General features: G+C 38.4%; 1 protein-coding gene across 1 annotated transcript in view; it reads right to left on the bottom strand.

Annotated features, from left to right (window-relative positions):
• The window catches only part of ARID5B (AT-rich interaction domain 5B), a 180,013-nt gene that overhangs the window by 79,936 nt on the left and 81,546 nt on the right, over positions 1–18,531 (bottom strand). Inside the window, exon 4 of the mRNA XM_037497967.2 lies at positions 9,577–9,807. Coding sequence (XP_037353864.1) covers positions 9,577–9,807 — 231 coding nt within the window. The remainder of the gene's footprint in view (positions 1–9,576; positions 9,808–18,531) is intronic.

Below are 18,531 nucleotides of genomic sequence, written 5' to 3' on the forward strand. Positions count from 1 at the left end.
ATAAATATCGATTGATACAAAGATGAGTAAGCTCTGGTTCCTACCCCCACCCAAGAACTTAGAATCTTGTGAAGAAAAATGCAATTGAAGCTATTAACTTTAACACCAAGTAGAAGGAAAACAGTATTGAAGATGTTCTGGTTAACACAGAAGGGACGGGAAACAAAGTGTGAAAGATGATTATTCTGAAGCTGCTCTTTTAGCCTAGAAACAGTCAGGAAACCAAGCAGGTATGTCACTCCTTAACCCCCTGCTGCACAGTTGCTGCCCACAGTTGGTGCCTCCCTCCTTCTCCTTCTTGTGGGCCCCAGGGGAAGATGCACTTTAATAAGAGGCAAGCTGATTTTTCCTCCAGGAGACATCCCTTGGGCTCTAACCACAATAGGACCTATGAGAGAAGGAATCAGGAGCTCATGCTACCTCAGGGGAAGGTAACATCTTCCAGGAAGAAAAAAAGAGTTTTGGTCATGAAGACTGCTTTTTGTCTGGGATAAGATCTAAAAATGGGGCAGAGGAGACAACCTCTTTCTTTGAATTTCAGAGTCCAGAGTTATTCTACCCCCTCACATGACATCCTTCTTTTTGGATCCTTTGAGGTCCAGTTAAAGATCTACTTCCTCTAAGAGGCCTCCCTCACAACTGGGCCCCCTTTCACACATCATTTAACTCCAGTGGCATCTAAGATTTGACCTCCTCAGTTAGCCCTTAGCAGTTACTGCTTGCACTGTCTGTTATATGGCAAAGTCCTCCCATTTACAAAGCCTGGCAGATACCATATCTTTGATGTCAAAATAATTCTTTACTCTTTCATATTTCTCTCACTATGTGGTGGGAAATATTGTTCACTTGGGTCAGTCGAGTGGGCAGGAGGAGGTACTATTGCCCACTTCAGCAAAACTAGGCCTGTGACCCTGCAGTCACTGTGTTATCATAAGGTTGCTCAGGAGTAAACTGCAAGACTGTTAAGAGGGTTCCACACAATAGTTTTAGTGGACCATTGCTGTGATTTATCTTCGTCAACTAGATGTAATTGATTCACAAACAGAGATTGATTCAAGAGCTACATCCCCAGTGTCTAAAGTTCTGCCTTAAACATAGTTGGTGCTCAGTGAAAGGTTGAATGAGCACTCAGGTGCATTAGAAACTACCAATTTGTTACTTTCCAAATTCCATCTGTGATTTCATCTACCAAGATGGCGAATGGAAAGCCAAGAAGGCCATTCAGAAAAGATAATCTTAGGGAGAGAATTTCTAGGCAACTTGCAAAGGGAGCATAAAGTCCAGATGATGGAATCAAGGCCCATGCCAGTCAGCAATGAGAAGATTTCCTGAGCAGGCCGTGCAGCCGGCTCTTGTGCCAACAGCTTGGCTACTCTGCTGCCTTTGAAAACCCATTACCAAATCATGGCAAGCAAAATTTAATTTTAAAAAGGGAAATGATTTATGTGCTACAGGAATAAAGAAGTGACAGAAGCAGGAAAGCTTGCATACATTTCATTTTTTGAAATTAGACCTATAATTTTTTCATTAAAGAAAGATGCCAAGATGTGAAAGCTAATGCATTCTGAGCAGAAAATTACAGAGAGGTGTACAATGAAATTCCTCTCAGTATCGCAATTCCAAGTCCCAAAAGAGTCTACTAGAACATAGGGCAGTTTATTATCTGTCCCCTTCAACTTCTAAATTATGCCACTTCTTCAAGGGCTCCCTATTTACAACTGCTTCACTGATGAGATGGGAAGACACTGGGGGATTTGAGCAGGGAAGCGATGGCTTTGGCGGCTGCATGGAAAAAAATCAAAGGACAGCAGGGGCTAAACAAAGCAGGAGATGGTGTAATACAGAAGAGAGAGGACATTGGCTGGCATTGGTTCCTTGATCCCATTTCATTGGTCTTCAAATTTGGAAACTTTATCATCATTTCTTTCTTATGACTCCAATACACACCAATCTCTCTAAAGAACCTGTAGTACATTCACTAAAAAGAGACCTGGTGATCTGTCAGTCAGATCTCAGGAAGCCTAAAAGAACTTTCTGAACAGGGCACACATTAAGAGGTGATCTAGCATAATGGTTAAGAGCTTGGATGCTGAGTCAGATGGTTTAGGTTCAAGTCCTGGTATTACTGCTCACTCACTGTATGTTGCTATGCTTAAGTGTGCTGATCTGTGAAATGGGAGAGAGCAACATATCCATCCACTCATTGAGTCAACATTTATTACATACCGACTATGTGCCAAGAATTGTTCTAGTCTCTAGACACACGATTGTGAACAAAATCGAAAGTTCCCTCTTCTGGAAGAGCTTACCTTGCAGCATGGGTGGGGATCGAAGGGGGAGACAGACTCGAAACATTTAACCAACAAATAAAGGAGTTAATTCCAGATAGTGATGAGTTTTAGGACGAAAATTATATACTGGGTGATGGGATAGAGCCAGACTTGTGGAAAGGAGGGAGTCAGAGAAGACTTCTCTGGGGAGAAGACATTTGAGCTGAGGCTGGAATGATGAGAAAGAGCCAGACCCATGATATCTGGGGAAACACATTCCATGTAGAAGGACAAACAAACAAGTATTTCTGGAATGAACGGATGCTGAATGATTTTTAGTAGCAAATGATACCTCATTATTCCAAGCAACTTTGTGGGTATATTTTGAGAACCACTATGGAACCAAAAGCAGTTAAAATTGTGTTGGGTGGTGCAACACGTTTGATTAAAATGAGCACTTAACTAGTACTTACTATGTACCATCTAAGTGATTTAGGTCATTGACTCATTTCATCTTTACAACAACCTTGTGAGGGATGGTCTGTTCCTATAAGGTAGTGTAGGAATATTTTATATTATCCCTCATTTTACCACTTCCCTCCTTATGTATGGCAGTGTATGTTTTGTAAGAGTGGGGACATTTTCTACTTTGTTCATAACTGTGCGCACGAGAACCAGAATAGTACTTGACACATAGTAGGTGTGTAACAGATATAGGCAAAATGCATGCATGGGTAAGAGTGTACTGGGTATAAGGTCCTGTGCTAAGCTCTATGCCTTCTCAGACAGCTTTACCTACAATCCAAGGAACTTTAATTAATCCAGTTCCCCTGAGAGGCTAGAATGAAGGGGTTGAGAGAGATTCTCTATTTATCAAGAAGATTTTAAAAATCAAGTGAATATAGATTTATTTGGAACCACGTTCCATCATCCCTCCCGGGAAACAGCAATTTTACCTGTGATATTTTTTTCAAAGACCTGTCATTGTGTGTGTGTTTAATTTATAAAAATACCTGTTTTACTGTAGAAAGGAATATGTTGATCTTGTGAATGTAATGGTATATAACTTTTTTACTTTTTCAGATGAAATGCTAGGTGAAATATTAAGCAATATAGACACAAATCCTTTTTTCTAGGGTAAACAAGAGTTTATTGCACTAGTGAGTCCAAATGGTTTTTAATAACCCATGGAGTCCCCTCAGCTACCAAAGGAGTCAAAGGTTATTTTGAAATATCCTTTCAAGTTTCAAAAGTAAAAAAAAAAAAAAAAAAAAACTATGACTCTATTCTCTATATCATTACTTTGTAAATTAATTTACACAGCAACATAAAAATTCTTTTCATTAACCCTTGAGAGAGATGATACCTGGTTTCCAAAGCCAGGGAGGTCTACTCTTCAGCCCCCTTTGGGTCTTACTGTCCTGCAAGCCCAATCCATGGGTTAACATGTATATACAGAGAAATGTCCGCACGCCTCGACCAGCATTTCAACCTGGCTTTGGGTTACTGTGTTATATGGTGAATGGAACATTCTCTCTGTCCCTACTCAGGCAGCACATGCAATACAGAGAAGGTACACAGTTAGACTATTCTCTAATGATAAACAGAACCTCTAAAAAAATTCCAAGTTTATAAAGTAGTCCTCCAAGTGAGATCTCTGAATGTTAATGTCTTTTGCATAAACTGCAATATACAAGGAGCACAACTCTGTCCCAGTTGGCTTCAATTAAAGAGAAATGCCTGCCTTGTTATCATTTGGGAGATCGGTGGGCACCACAAGCAGGCAGCAAAAACCTGAATGTGGACAAGGGCCAGGAACAAAGCCATTTGATCATCGAAATCCACTGTGACCATGAAACCTATTTTGGCAAGGAAAAAAAATGTTTACTCACTTACAAATTCCCATGATCCTTAACAAAACAACTGCTTTCCTTTCATTTCCAGCAAAGCATGTGATGTTTAGAGGGAGAAGAGGCAGAGTCCAGTTCGTCCTTTATATTTCAAAATGATTTTATACGTCCTGAATTTTTGTTTATAAGGATTTGTCCCCTCTTCTGTTTCCCTCCCTCCTTTTGCTCTTTAAAACTTCTTTTATCTCTAAAGTCATTATCCTCCCCCCTAAAGGAAAATGGAAAGGAAACTTCAGTGTGGAGTCAGAAAAGCTTCTTCAAAACATTAGAGAAAATAGAAAACTTTTCTTTCCATTGAGGTTCTAGTAAGACTCCCAGAACCTTCGGGGAATCCTTATCATTCAAAGATTGGCTTTGGGGAATATAACCAAAACGATAATGCATACATTGTGCAAAAATGAAAAATGATGTAAGAATTATATAAAATAAAATATTAATTTAAAAAAAAAGACTGGCTTCGATGCCTTTAGAGGTTCAAAACTCTAAAATCAACACTAGAAAATCTTCACTTATTAAGAGAATTTTTTAGTTAAGAGAATACAGAATAAATATTCTGAGCCTACAGCTTGGGCAATTACTACTTAATGTTACAGATGGGACGAGTAAAGGGTATTGCCCAGATATGTGGTAAACCTGATGGTTGACTCGGATTGGAACCTGGGTATTTGCCTATAAGTCTCACACTCTCTATTAAACAGTGTTGTCCTCTCCCACACCACTCCTCCTCCTCTCTCACCTTCGGCAAAAAATATAGTTTAATATTGACATAGTCAACTTTTTTTTTCCCTTTGAATACCAGAGCTCATGGTGTTCTATGTCTGGACCGAATGCCAGGATGAGAGTCTCTCGTCTCTGTTCTTTCAGGTGAATTACCACATCCTTCCTTTAACCCCGTACCCTTTCTTGGTCAAAACACACACACACACAACTGCCAAGGAACTTTGCAACTTATGTTTGCAATTCAAAACTTAAACAGAAAGAACCAAGTCTTTTATCATTTTTTAAAATCAACCATATCTTACTCCATTTATTCCCACCTACCTTGAAGGACTTGTTTAATCTTATTTGCATATGTTGAGTCCACCTTATAGGTCTCTGATAGAAGCCAGTAGTACCTTAAAGTTATCCATTTATCCACTGTACAGTGCTTGCCTTTGTTTGGATTTAGCTGTCAACACCTCACACATATGAAATCAATCTGTGTGATATTAATGTAAACACTGAGCATTATAAAGTGGAGGACATTTTATTCTTCTAACAGGAAAAACAGACAAAATGTCTGCATGTGTATGTTTTCTCTACAGCATAGAAAATAACACAATGTAAATGACAGCATGTATTTTACAAGCGAGGAATTATGAAAAGAGATAAAAAGAAAGGTGGGAGATTCAAAAGGGCAGTGGGGGAGGAATTATGCAAAGGGTAAAGATTTTTATGAAAAAACTGCCATTCCTAATGTCACTTTTCCCTCATTATTATAATCTCATTTTCTAACTGCAAGTGCAATACAACCAGTTTTCATAATGTTTTAATGGGGAGTCCATGGCTTTAGTTTTAAAATAGTCAATTCTCTTGTGTTAAGAGCACATTGCCTTTAAGAGTGTTGCAACTGACAAGATGGAAGAATGCCGGCAGGATGTTGAGGCTGAAGCTTTTCAATCACCTACCATTAATATGATTCAATTTATGCTTATGTCATAGGTTTAGACATTGCACAGTGCCGTGAGCAAGGAAGGGTCTTGAATAAAATACAGTGAAGAAAGCAGATGGTATGCTATCAAAACCCTTCAAGCCTAAAATAACCTTTCCCAAGTAAGGAGGATAGTTAATTAAATCCAGGATATATTTATTCTGAATATCTCAATGTAAATAAAAATCAAAATGACACTATTGTAATGTTAGACTAAATGATGAAATTTCATCTATTCTATTTTTCTTTAATAGTTTCTAATCAAACTTTTCATTAAACAGCTTCATAAAATTCTATGGAGAATTTATTTAAAGGGACACACTGCAATTTAAAAGTCTTAGTTTATTGTTCAATTAAACCTGTTATTCAGTGGGCAATGTTAAAATACTGGGTAAGGGGGCATTCTGGGTAAGGTTGTCACACAGAGCAAAGCCCATTTTTGGAGATAAACTGGGGAATGCAAGGGCAGTGCATCACACAGAGGAAGTGTGGGGGTTCCCTGCTCAAGAAGGAAAGTCAGTTTCAGTCCCAAAGCCACTGCTTATGTTTTTCCTGTCCCTGGCAGAACAACTCACATTCATGTCTCACTGGTAGAGAGGGTGTCTGGCCACGAATAAAACCCACCCAGAGAGTAAGGGCTACTGAGGCTGGTGAGTAAGGGCAAAGAAACTTAAGAGAGGCCAATAGTTGACCCAGGTTGAGGACATGGAGTCAGGGCATGAATTTCATTCATTCACTCATTTTGTTACGATTCATTTAAAGCATGGATTTTAAATGATTTTGATATTTCTAAGAGTTTTCTAATAACCTACGTCCAGATTCCTCATAATCAGATCCAGTTCTGCCTTTTCCCATGAGACTCTCCCTGAAAACCGCACACCCCCCCCACCATTTTCACCCTCTCTGGCATATTTCCTCCCCCACCCCCAGCTACACCTCTACATTCCTACTACACTTGCTTTAAGCAACACTCACCAAATACTTAATCATTGACTTTCTTGTAACGTTAGTTAACCTTTCAGGTGCATTAATCCTGTCTTCCCCAATTAGATTTTAAATCCTCCAAATAAGCAAGGACTGAGGCTTATTTATTTTTTGAACACCCCTCCCCCCACCTCCCCACCCCTGCGCCATAATCCCATTTAACAGAATAAAGCAAAAAAAAAATATTAATAAAATAAACATTATTTAATCATAGGAAAGCAGACACTGTCCTTTTGAGAAGGGCCTTGGAGGTATTTTATGGCAATTTATGAATTTCATGTGTCAAAGGTGTAGCTGCTAAATGCTATAAACTCTTTGCCATCAGCTCCACCATTCACCCACCTGGTGATATGGCTAATAAAATTTGATTTTTACAGCCTGGGCATACTGTTACCTAAATTACATTTGACCAATTACTGAAGTCACCAAATGCATGGTACAGAATATATACTATGTACAAAATTTGTCTGTGGGCCCCCTGGCACTAGCGGTAATCTGACAGAAGTGTTTCAGTCATCTGGCAGTGTTTAATATTAGGAACATTTGTTTAATGCTAGTCACTAATTAAATTTATGTTCTTCCACCAACTGTTAGTTGGTTGGAGAAACCCAACCCCGCATTTTAACAAACCCTTTACATGTTGATTTCAAACACAACCAGTTGAAGCTTTAAAAGGGTGTTCTCTGGGAATTTAGAAGTGTGACCAAAAGTGGAAGGTGGGGGAGGGATGTTGGTGAATGTGTTCAAATGAGATCAAATTAAGTTTTTTTGTTCATTTACTAAAATGAAATATTATAACAAGTACAAACTACTTGAAGTACTAACTGAACTAAAAATATCTATGTTCTAGTTATAAAACTAGCCATCTAGAAGCTCTTTAAAGGTACCTTTAGTCCAAAAGAAAGGTTCCACTTTAAGAGGCTGGAGAAGAAAAATAGCATTAACATTAGCTATACCAGAAGAAAGTTTGGGAAAACATTCAAAAGTCAGATGCTTGTGTTTGTGAGAACATTTAAAACTAATTTAGTAACTCTTAACAACCATTGTGATTGCTGTTAAATTGGAACTTCTATTACCCATTCTAGATGCAACAGCTTTGAAACTCAGTGACTAATATCTCTTAAATTAGCCAAAAAGGTTAAAACATTTTTACATTATATCACATTGTGAAATTCTAATTTTGAATACTCTTAAGTGAGGGAAGGCATTCTTTCAGTTTTATTTTGTGTCAAGAATTTAGAGACTTTTTGAGTGGCAAGCAAGACCCAAGGTTTTGGTGTAGGGGCTACAAAAGAAAAAGAATTAAAAAGGGAAGATTTATAAACACTGATCTGAAAAGAGATGTGCTTTAAAACATGGATACATTCATCTATTTGACAAAACAGGTTATTGGAATATTAAAAGTATGATAATAAATTCCTTTTGGAAAGAAAAAATAACTTGTATAAACACTATAAACATTCTCTTGTAGTTGACAGCCATTTGTAAGCCAGGATTGTAAAGGGATCTAAAAAAATCTGTAAGAGAAAGTCATGCCCAATAAAATTAGGGGCCTGCCTTTCTTTCTTCCCTTCCTTACTGGATCATCATTTTCCGTACTCTCATCCTCACTCCCCCTCTGCCCACACACCAGCTTATCAGTGGCCAGAGTGGACTCCCCAAAGTCATACCAAGGCCTGCAATGGTGAAAGAGAACAACATGAACCTGAATGATCAGCACACAAGAGGTGTGTTAACCAACAGATTCAAAGAATGTTCCATATCAAAGGGCCCCTGTGCTTTCTATGCATCAGAGGTCTCCACAACTTTTCCATCCTGGTACTCATGAGGGATTTAACATGGCTCGGTCATCACACTGGTCCACGAAGGTCACAGTTCCCAAAGAAAAGGGCAGGGTAAGGGTGTGGAGAGTTCACAGTTTCCAGGGAACATATATAGCTTGATAAAGCACCCTCTGGGTACTTGATAGTCCTGTCTAAGCTGTTGAGGACCACTGCTATGATTGAAGCTCTTCAAGTCCCAGATGAGAACATGAAGATGTGAAAGACGTGGTCCTGGCTTGCATGCAAGTTCTCCCAAACTGAGGGGGTGGTATTCCCCCTTCCCTTCAATTTCTAGAGACACATGAACCATCAGTTAAGCACAGATGCAGATACAGATACGTGTGCATATATCCATCGTGGTGGGCACAGTGTGTAAAGATTTCATATACATCACATACACATACATAGAATATATATGAAAAAATGCACAGATGGGGGAATCTGTCATCTGTCTATCATCTATCATCTTTATTCAGTTTACGATACTGAAGAGATTATAAGTGGTGCATTTTTACAGTTCCTTTATAATACTGAAAAGAGAGTGATCCGATAAATAATAATAATAATAATAATAATAATAAAAAAAATCAGTATCTGAAGAGCCCAAACCTCTCAAGAAAGAACTAACCTAAAAGCTTCCGGTCCCAAAGTCCAATTTCAAGGTCGACCAAGCAACTTCAGACTTTGTATTGAACAACAAATTCTAAATAACAATCTTTTACCCTGGTAAGCAGAGGCTGCCAAGGAGGCAATGACGCCTTATGCTGCAATAATTGGGAGTTGGGGGGGTGAGGTGATGCTTGCGAAAATAAGCCCTGTTCCCCTTCACTGCTCTTCACAAGAACTGAAAACAAGCAGACACACATGCACAAGTTTCAGGTAGGAAAAAAAAGACTCACCAAACTCATCACATATACTCTCATTTTCTATGAGAGTCGGGTGGTCAAAGGTGTCCCGACAGTACAGGATCTGAGGGTTCTTGCTGACCACTGCAATGCCCCCCAGGGCCAACGCAAATTGGTCCGTTAGGATGGAAGACGGCTTATCCTGGATGCGCTTCAGCATGGAGCGGTACCGGCAGTACTGAGGGTAGCTGAGAACTATCACGTTCGTGTCTTCCTCGTCCTCCCCTAGACAAACAAGAAAACACTCCATTACCCTCTTCCCTCTAGCAAGGAGCTGTCATGGCCATGGCATAATTTCATATAAGCATTTCTGGGTTTGTACTAAAACTGCAGTCTTCAACAAGATGCTTCTACCAGTTCACCTTTAACACAGTCTGGTTAATGCCAGCATCCTCCTAGCCCCACCTCATCATCCAGCCCCACACAAAAGCCTCAGGCAACCTATAGACAAAAGAAAAAAGTGGAGAAAAGAAAGAGTAGGATGACCAGAGAGTCAGATTAAATAATGTACGGGTCACCAGCAAGCAGCAGAGCTAAAAAAACTGTTTTGAAGGGATCTGACATGGATTTTAAACATCAAAGTCACCATCATAGGAACAATCAGCATTCTGTTAAGTTTTTTGTACTTCTTTCCAGTTTGGTATTGCTCTTTTTTCAAAAATTATTATTATATAATCTTTCAGTGCTTGAGGCCACTGCAAAGACCCCAGGGAAATGTAGCTCTAAATAGTGTCATCATCCGCTCTGGAGGTCATTAGTGCTATTCAACAATATTTCGTTTTCTTGTTATGGTCCTGCAGAAAGATAGTGCTTCCCAACCCATTGGAGTCAAGAGGCCATGTGACTTATTTTGGCCAGCAACAGAAGTGGGTGACGAATGACCACACTCTCTCCTTGCTTCTGCTCTGGACATTTGTGATATTCCAGGTCGTGCTGGCTCTGCCAGTCTGGGTCTCAGACTGAGAAAAACATGGAGCAGAGGGCCTGGTTGATCCAAAACAGATCTATAAGACAAGCCGCAAATAAACCTTTGCTGTATTGAGACTGATTCAGCTTCATTGACACATTCAGCTTCTCCGCCTCCCCCACCCATTTTTCCTCTCTCTAATGTTCATCAAATCCATCCAGTAACTTGAACCATCAGAAAACCACACTGATTGGCTCCTCAAGCATCCTCCTGAGAGAGTTCCATCAGAAGCAACTTAACTCTGGAGAACATTTCAGCAACTATAATGAAGTTCTCTCTTACAGGGATCTTAATGCTTATTTATGCCTTGCCATATTAAGTGCTCACTTATAAAAACTAGATTCTGCATGCATGAAGTCTTCTTTCATCTTAAACTTGAAAAAGAGCAAGCACCTGCCCTTGGTAGCCTACCACCCACACACCATCAAGCTGAATTTAAGCTCCATGACCCAATTTGCCATCATTCTCTACAACCATACCATCAGGACAGTTGTAAGCAATTCCCAGATATGTCACTTGCTTATCCAGAGGGAAAATACTCGATATTTGGAGCCTTAACCAGGCTGCAGGGAATTGCACAAGACAGTTGTTAGGGATACCAACATTCTTGTGGCCATCTGGTAACCAGTGGGAGATGAATGAGTAAGGACAGAACATAATGATGGAACATAACTAGTACCAATGGAAGGTGTGCCTGTGACCTTTACAGATAGGCGGCCAATCCCCAGATGTATTTCTAATTATGTTCACTTAGTTCCTCAGACTAGAGGTTTCTCTGAGAATGGAGATGTTTAACTGCTTTCAAGATGACATCTTTTAACAGTTTACATTTCTTAGGCTCCAGCCTGGTTTGGGGAGAGCCACTTTGTCAGCTGGCATACTTAATTAAAAGGAAATATGTTTACACTGAAGGCAAGTCCCTAAATGAAAAGTAGTTTTGAGATGCTGATGTCAGTTCCAAGACAGGCCAATTTGAGATTTTTACAGCAGATCAAGACACTAGTTTTCACCTGGGGGTTCAGATCTGTCCTTTCTATAGAGTTAAAACACAAACAATATAATGGAAATACTAAATATCATCAGAGCTCTAGAATACCTCAATAATATTTGAACAAGCAGTTCCCATGTGTCAATCATATTATTACACTCCATTTGTCCAAGATGACCAAAATTTGTCCAAAATAAGATAAGAGAGATGTGTATAACCACAACCCTCCAAGACCTATTTCAGCCAGGCCAGGACCTGATACCATCTCCTGTACATATTAAATAGTTTGCAAGTACCTGTTGATTCCCAAATTCTATCTTGGTCGTTGGCTTTCTGTGATAGGAGAAACGTCGTATCATTTCTTCTAAGTGTTCATAAAATGAAATGGAGACAGTTGTGCTTTTCAGGTTGAATGAAGGTAAAAAAGAATGGATGCGGGCCTCCCCGGTGGCGCAGCGGTTGAGCGCTAGGTTGCGAAGCTGCCCGCTGCCTCTGCAGCGCCGGTTCGATCCCCGGCTGCTCCCCGGCCACCGGAGGAGGGTCCCACATGGCGCGCAGACCTCTCCTGCCGCCCGCTGCTCCCCTCAGCAGTGTACTTTGGTCCTTCTGCCTGCTCTGCTCCCCGCTCTGGCTCTGGTGAATTCTCTCACCCTCCCGCGCTTCTGACTGTACCCAGTGCTTGTATAAATAAATAAAATAATATAAATAAAAATCTTTAAAAAAAAAAAAAAAAAAAAAGAATGGATGCTTCAGAATTACTTTTATACAAAGACCTCACCTGGATTCTTGGGCCATGTTACTAGCTTCCTGTTCCATCATTCTCCTGATTTTTCTCTGACCATTTTCCATGATGAAGTCATGTCTTACCTCATCCTAATTCTCTGTTCTCATTGGAATCAATTCCCTGTCTATTTTCAGTTCTCTCTCTCTTTCTCTCTCTCTCCCTCTCTCTCTCCTTCTTCTTCATTAGCATGAAACATTCAATCCTCTTTCTTCATGAAGTTCCTCAAATGTTAATCACTCCAGGAATCCTCTTTCTGTTGGAAGTAAATCAGCAAGTTCTCTCTGATTCCATCATGGAAAAACTTTTGGCAATATCCATTAATTCTGGAGATAGTAACTCTAAGAGTCTGCCTGGGACTGTCTGCATCAGAGTTACACGGGATGACTATAAAAATGCAGACGTCGTGCGGCCCATCAAGAACCACTGATTCAGAATCTCTAAGATTGGGGCCCATTTTTTGACAAGCTCTCTGGAAGCTCATGCACATTAAACTGTGAAAGCACTGTCTCTGAACCTGAGTTTAGTTTTCTGCAGAACTTTTAAGAATTTCAGTATGGATTGTAATATTTCTCTCTTATGTGCATGTGTATGAAGTGTACATATATTCCATTCTCCAGATACATGCTTTTATCTAAATGCCCAGTGTATCTACAACAGAACTTAGGACCAAATTTCCTTCTTTTTGCCACTTTTCCAGAGTTTTTGCAGGTATCACAGAAGACAGTAAGGAAGTGAAAGGAAAGCCCTCTTAGCCAAATATATGAGGAGCTGATTGTATTACTATTTAGAAAACAGAGCAAATACTACTATCATTTCTGGCACCAGTAATAAGACACTGATATTTACCAAGGTCATTCACACAAGGTATCTCCTTTGTTCCTCACAACAACCCTACTAGTAACATTACTACTTGCTAATGTTCCCTCCTTTAGAGATAGGAAAACTGAGGTTCAGACACTCCAGTGTCTAGTTCCGGCTCTCAAAGAAGTAGACGGTGATCAAGGTGAGACTATAACTCTATTTTTTAGCTCTAAATTTGATGAACTATTCATTATAACAAATGTCACAAATAATAATTATTGTTGTATTAAATAATAATCATATAACTAATTTACAATATTAGGGATGAGGATAGTGGCCTTCGATCAAGTAAAATATGAGATTTTTGTTTCATCAAAAACTGCAGAATCGAGCCGGGATAAGCCAGCATTCTTCTACTCTGGTTAAGTTAGGTTGTTATTATTTTAGAACACTGCAATTCCCATTGCAACAATTTAATATTATTGACACACCTTTCATGTATATCGAGTTTCTACTTTCTACCCATGTGATAGGAAATAAAGCCAACTGGAGGATTTGCAAGACTAGAACCCCTGCCCCTCATTAACCTCTTTCCACACTAAGAGGCTAGAGGCACAGTTGGGTCCTGGTTGAATGTGGTAATGCTTAGTGATGCCAAAACAGAAATTATGATAACTTCATTGCTTATGAACAGAACCACTCATTTGGACCAGAATTTTGGCAGTGTTTAGACAAAGGCAAATTACAATTAGCTACCCCCAGGGAAGCTGCCTTTAACATTTACAAAAATCAGAGAAAGCTCAGGAGACTTTCAGGACTCCCCTGAAAGTGAACAAACCAGTTGAAGTGAGATTAAAGAGAAGATCCGGAATAAAGGTGAGATCTGGAAGAACCAATATACATCTAGGTCAAAGTTGCACTGAGTGAAGACATCTTGAGTCTCTTCTTTGGAATTCAGACAGACATAACTTAATTACCTGGAGAAACATTCTTTGCTCAGGACAAAGCATGATCACCTGATTATGAAAGGTATGTATAGCAGAGTATAAAATTATGAGTTTGGCAGAGCTTTCCAGATATAAAACTCTAAGAGCCTGTACCTTCCTTCTAAGCTTTTGCATTGCATTAACTTCCTCTTGATACAGCTACAAAAGTATTAAATTGTTCAACAGCTGTCTATTTTTATTTTGCCTTACTGTACTGAGAAACAAATAAAACGAAACAACCCTTTCAAAAATTCTTATTTAAATTCCTCTGCTACTTCTTTCCTCCTTATGCATTTCAGACACACATAAACAAACACTCCTATGCAAAGTTACCCATGAAACAAGGACTGTCAATAATTGCTGTGTAGGACATTTACCACTTTCCAATTCATAATAGTTCTAGCAGATAATAATGAATAAAGAATGGATAAATTACACTTTTGTTTAGCAAAAGACAAACAAAGTGTTCCTGGAACAAAGATTTTCTTTCAACCACACCCACATAGGAAAAGAAATCAAAGTATTACCCTAAGGAATCTTCCTCCAGCACATTGTAGCCAGTTGTAGTTGCGTGAGTTATATATACATTACTTGATTTCTATTAACAGAAAATGATCGGCAGTAAATTGCTGGTACCAAAGACTGAAATAATTACGACATTCTATTAAAATGTCATCCTTTCCTCACTCTCCCCTTTACCAAAAAAGAAAAAAAAAAGTGAATGTCTATTTTAAAATAAAATATTCAAAGCGAATAAGAGACCCAAAATTACTAAACCTCATTTCAACTTAAATGAAAAGAACTTTGCCTATTACAAGTTAATACCTAAAGTACACTGCTTGTAATGCTCAACCAAAATTACTCTAATCCTGCGCTTATATCATAATTACACGTTTTGCTAACCTCTCTCAATGTCAATTTTTCACTTATTTATATATTTTCAAAGTCCAAAACAGAATTCCACAGAGAAACTGTAATTATAACATGAGACTCCACCCAAGCTTTTCAAACAGTAACTGTATACCATTACTTTAATCCTCAGAGTTGGGCTGGGGGTGGGGAGGGGTGGGGGAGACTGGGAGAGCAGGCATTCATTCTGAATAGCACGTTGCTCAAGTTGTCTTTGTACAAAGAGAGATGCATGAAATAGCAAACACAATGAATTAATGGAGCATTGACTTTCAAATATCCATAATGCTATTTTTAAAAAATAGATAATGGTGGCCAAATGCACAGAAGGCTGAAAACATAAATTCCGGAGGAGAAGTTTGCTTTTATCTCTTACACAACAATTTAGATTCGTAACTTTCTTTTTCATTCTGAGGGAAGGAGAGAAGGCTTGTTTCGGAAACATCACACTATTATGCTCACTGAAAACCACTACAATCTACTTCTAACATCAGTAAGCTTTAAAAAATCAAAAAAAGCTTCACACCAGGATTTTATAGAGCCTGGTGGAAAAAGTATGCATGTCCCTTCCTGCACCTAATTACCTCAACTGAAAAATCTGCCAAGTATTTTGCCCTTTAGTTCTCTTAATCGTATTAGGGCAAATGCATTTGGATGCCAATAGAAACAAACATTTAAAGATTTTCACTTAAAAGATTCCAAATATATATGAAGGCTACATTTGAGACACAATGTCCCTAGTCCCTCAAAGACAACATACAATCTTCTTTCATTTTTTCACAAGCAAATATGAATTTGCAGGTGTTATAAAACTTGAGGACTAGTTTTGAGACAATTTATGTAAAATAATGTCAATATGAGAGGCTCTTATGTGATTTATTCTTCTTTCTGTTACTTTATTACATTAGACATTCCTTTCTCAAAGCTTTATACTTTTCACTGTGCTCCTAGCAACCAACCAACGGCAAAGCATCAACTTTATATACCTGGCACTATTCCAATTCTTACTGCTATTGACAATTATATTGAAGTTTCCATTTAATTGCTGCTCTGTTGTGACACTGAATATTTGTCATAATTAGGCATTTCCTATTTTCCATCCATTCATTTTTGATTATTACTGAAAATGAAATTTTTTTATTCCAGAAAACCTAAGCCTGAAAATTCTACAGATAAGAGTAGCTACAGCTGTTACTATCATTACCAACATTGTAACATGCAGGAAAAAAAAGAATATAATTTCTCGGAAGGTAATTTTCCTTTCAGTCTAAGTGCTCTTATTCATCTTACAGTTACTCAATGATTTCCTGTTCTAATTACAGGACATTATACAGAAAGACATTTGTAAAAGGAAAATGCAGCAGTGCATATGACTAAATAGCTTGAATTGGTTGAAAGTGTTTAACATTCCAAAGTTGTATATCAACTTTATCAATTCCTGATTACAACTCTGTGTAAATATGTAATGTGTCCACCATATTTCTAAATCTCTCTTAAGGCAGTAAACTTAGTACCCAAAGTCAGTGCACATCAAAGGGGAAAATACATTTGCAGTTAAACTGATGTTGGGGAGTTGGGGTGGGGGAAGATAAGTTGTGTTTTTTTTTTTTTTTCCCTCATCAAAGCTGTTAAATTGGAGGCAAGCCAAGACAAGGAGTGGAAAATATTAATAATAAAAATAAATTAAATGCCTGATTAAAAAGGAGAGAGAACAAGATTCTATCCGGAATAGAAATGAAAATGCCACAAACTATTTCATAAAAACATACTGTGACGTAAATTACACATCAGTATTGCACTGTTGTGGTTATTTTGAGAAATGGTTTGTACTGTAAGTCAGCTGGTACTGCCCCACCCTTAATGATTTTGTAATTCTCTACACAGTAAGCAAGTGAGGCAGCCCTGAGATTGCTAAGACAGAAAACAGACCTAGCCATACAGAACTGGCAATAAAAAGATAATGTACTTTTAACATAACAGAACAAGAAGATTGGCTTTATTAACTAAAAAAAAACAAAACAAAAAAAAAAACCCTACTTTAAATGGTCCCTAGCTTGCCATTTGTTTTGATAAATGGAAAAACAGATCTTCCCCCGGATAGGCAGCAAAAACATCACTGGAGAACTCAGAAAAAAAGAAAATGTGGGAAAATATATCAGTGCATGGTTGCAAACGGAACAAAGAATATTTCAAATGCAAAACCAAGAATTTTAACCGGCTGTTTCCACAAGAAAGCCACTTCAAATGGATGAACACAACAAATGTAAAAATATGTATTAATATGTTAATATCAGCTTTGCCCTCACTGTAGTTTCATCACTCAAAAAAGAAAACACAAAGCTCAATGAAAACCAAAGACTGCCATCGCTCTGAGTAACAAATGAACCCACAGGGCAGCCAGCCAGCTCCACCTCCAAAGCTCTCCAAAATGGTCACTGAATTCCAAGCCACATTCAGGATCACTCTAGATTTCAGCCTGAGAATTTTGCATCTTATTTTCATATGGCTCATCTCAGCCAAATTTAAATGTCTCACAAGACAGGGATTATGCAATAAATAAATCTACTGGCGAGACCACATGTTCAAATTGACATGTAGGTGAAGTGGTGACCGCATTTGGGGGTGTGATTCTATGGGGCCTGAACTACCTTAACTTGCCTCCCCTTTGCAGGGTTCACGGTTAAGTGATAGTCAACTATTCACTTTTAATATAAATGAGTTTCAGTATCTGAGGAAGAAGATATAAAGAACCCTCAAAAATACCAGGGAGTCAAGGCTTAGACCAAATTTCTCCTACTCTAAAATTATGCCAAAGTTTTCTCAGAGATTTATTTTTTATTTTATTTACTAGTGATCTAGGTAAGGCCATTTCATTGGCTTTGAAGTTAGTTAAACCCAATGCTCTCTTTTTATAAGTTGAGTTTTATAAGGAATGACTACTAAGACCCCATCAGCCCTACTGGTACAGATAAAGCTGCTATGAGGAGGGAATCTGAGGGATGTAATGTACATCTAGATGACTATAGTTAACACTGCTATATGATATATGGGAAAGTTGTAAAGAGATTAGATCCTAAGAGTTCTCATTACAAGGAAAAAAATTTCTTTCTTTTCTTTTTATTGTATCTCTATGAGATGATGGATGTTAACTAAACCCATTGTAGTAAGCAGCTCACAATACAATATGTAACCCAATCATGCCTTCAAATTTTTACAGTGATATATGCCAAATATTTCCCAGCAAAACTGGAAAACAAAGGGAAAAAAAAAACAAAAAAGAGAGAAGGAAACCTGACCATCATTAGCACAACTGACCATAAAAATCATAACAACTTCTGTCATATTTCCCCTTGGAATATCGACACAGCTTTTTATTTTCCAAGCTATATCTTACAACTGCCATCATTACAAGAAGCACGGTTCCATTACTGCAGCAGTTGTATAAACCTCTGACATTTCAGAGGCCCTCCTGAACCCCCAAACTCATGAATAAACTTAATTAAGATGTGATACT

Source organism: Talpa occidentalis, unplaced genomic scaffold, assembly GCF_014898055.3.
Source record: "Talpa occidentalis isolate TD23 unplaced genomic scaffold, MPIMG_talOcc4v2.1 talOcc4.8, whole genome shotgun sequence".
Lineage (NCBI taxonomy): Eukaryota > Metazoa > Chordata > Mammalia > Eulipotyphla > Talpidae > Talpa > Talpa occidentalis.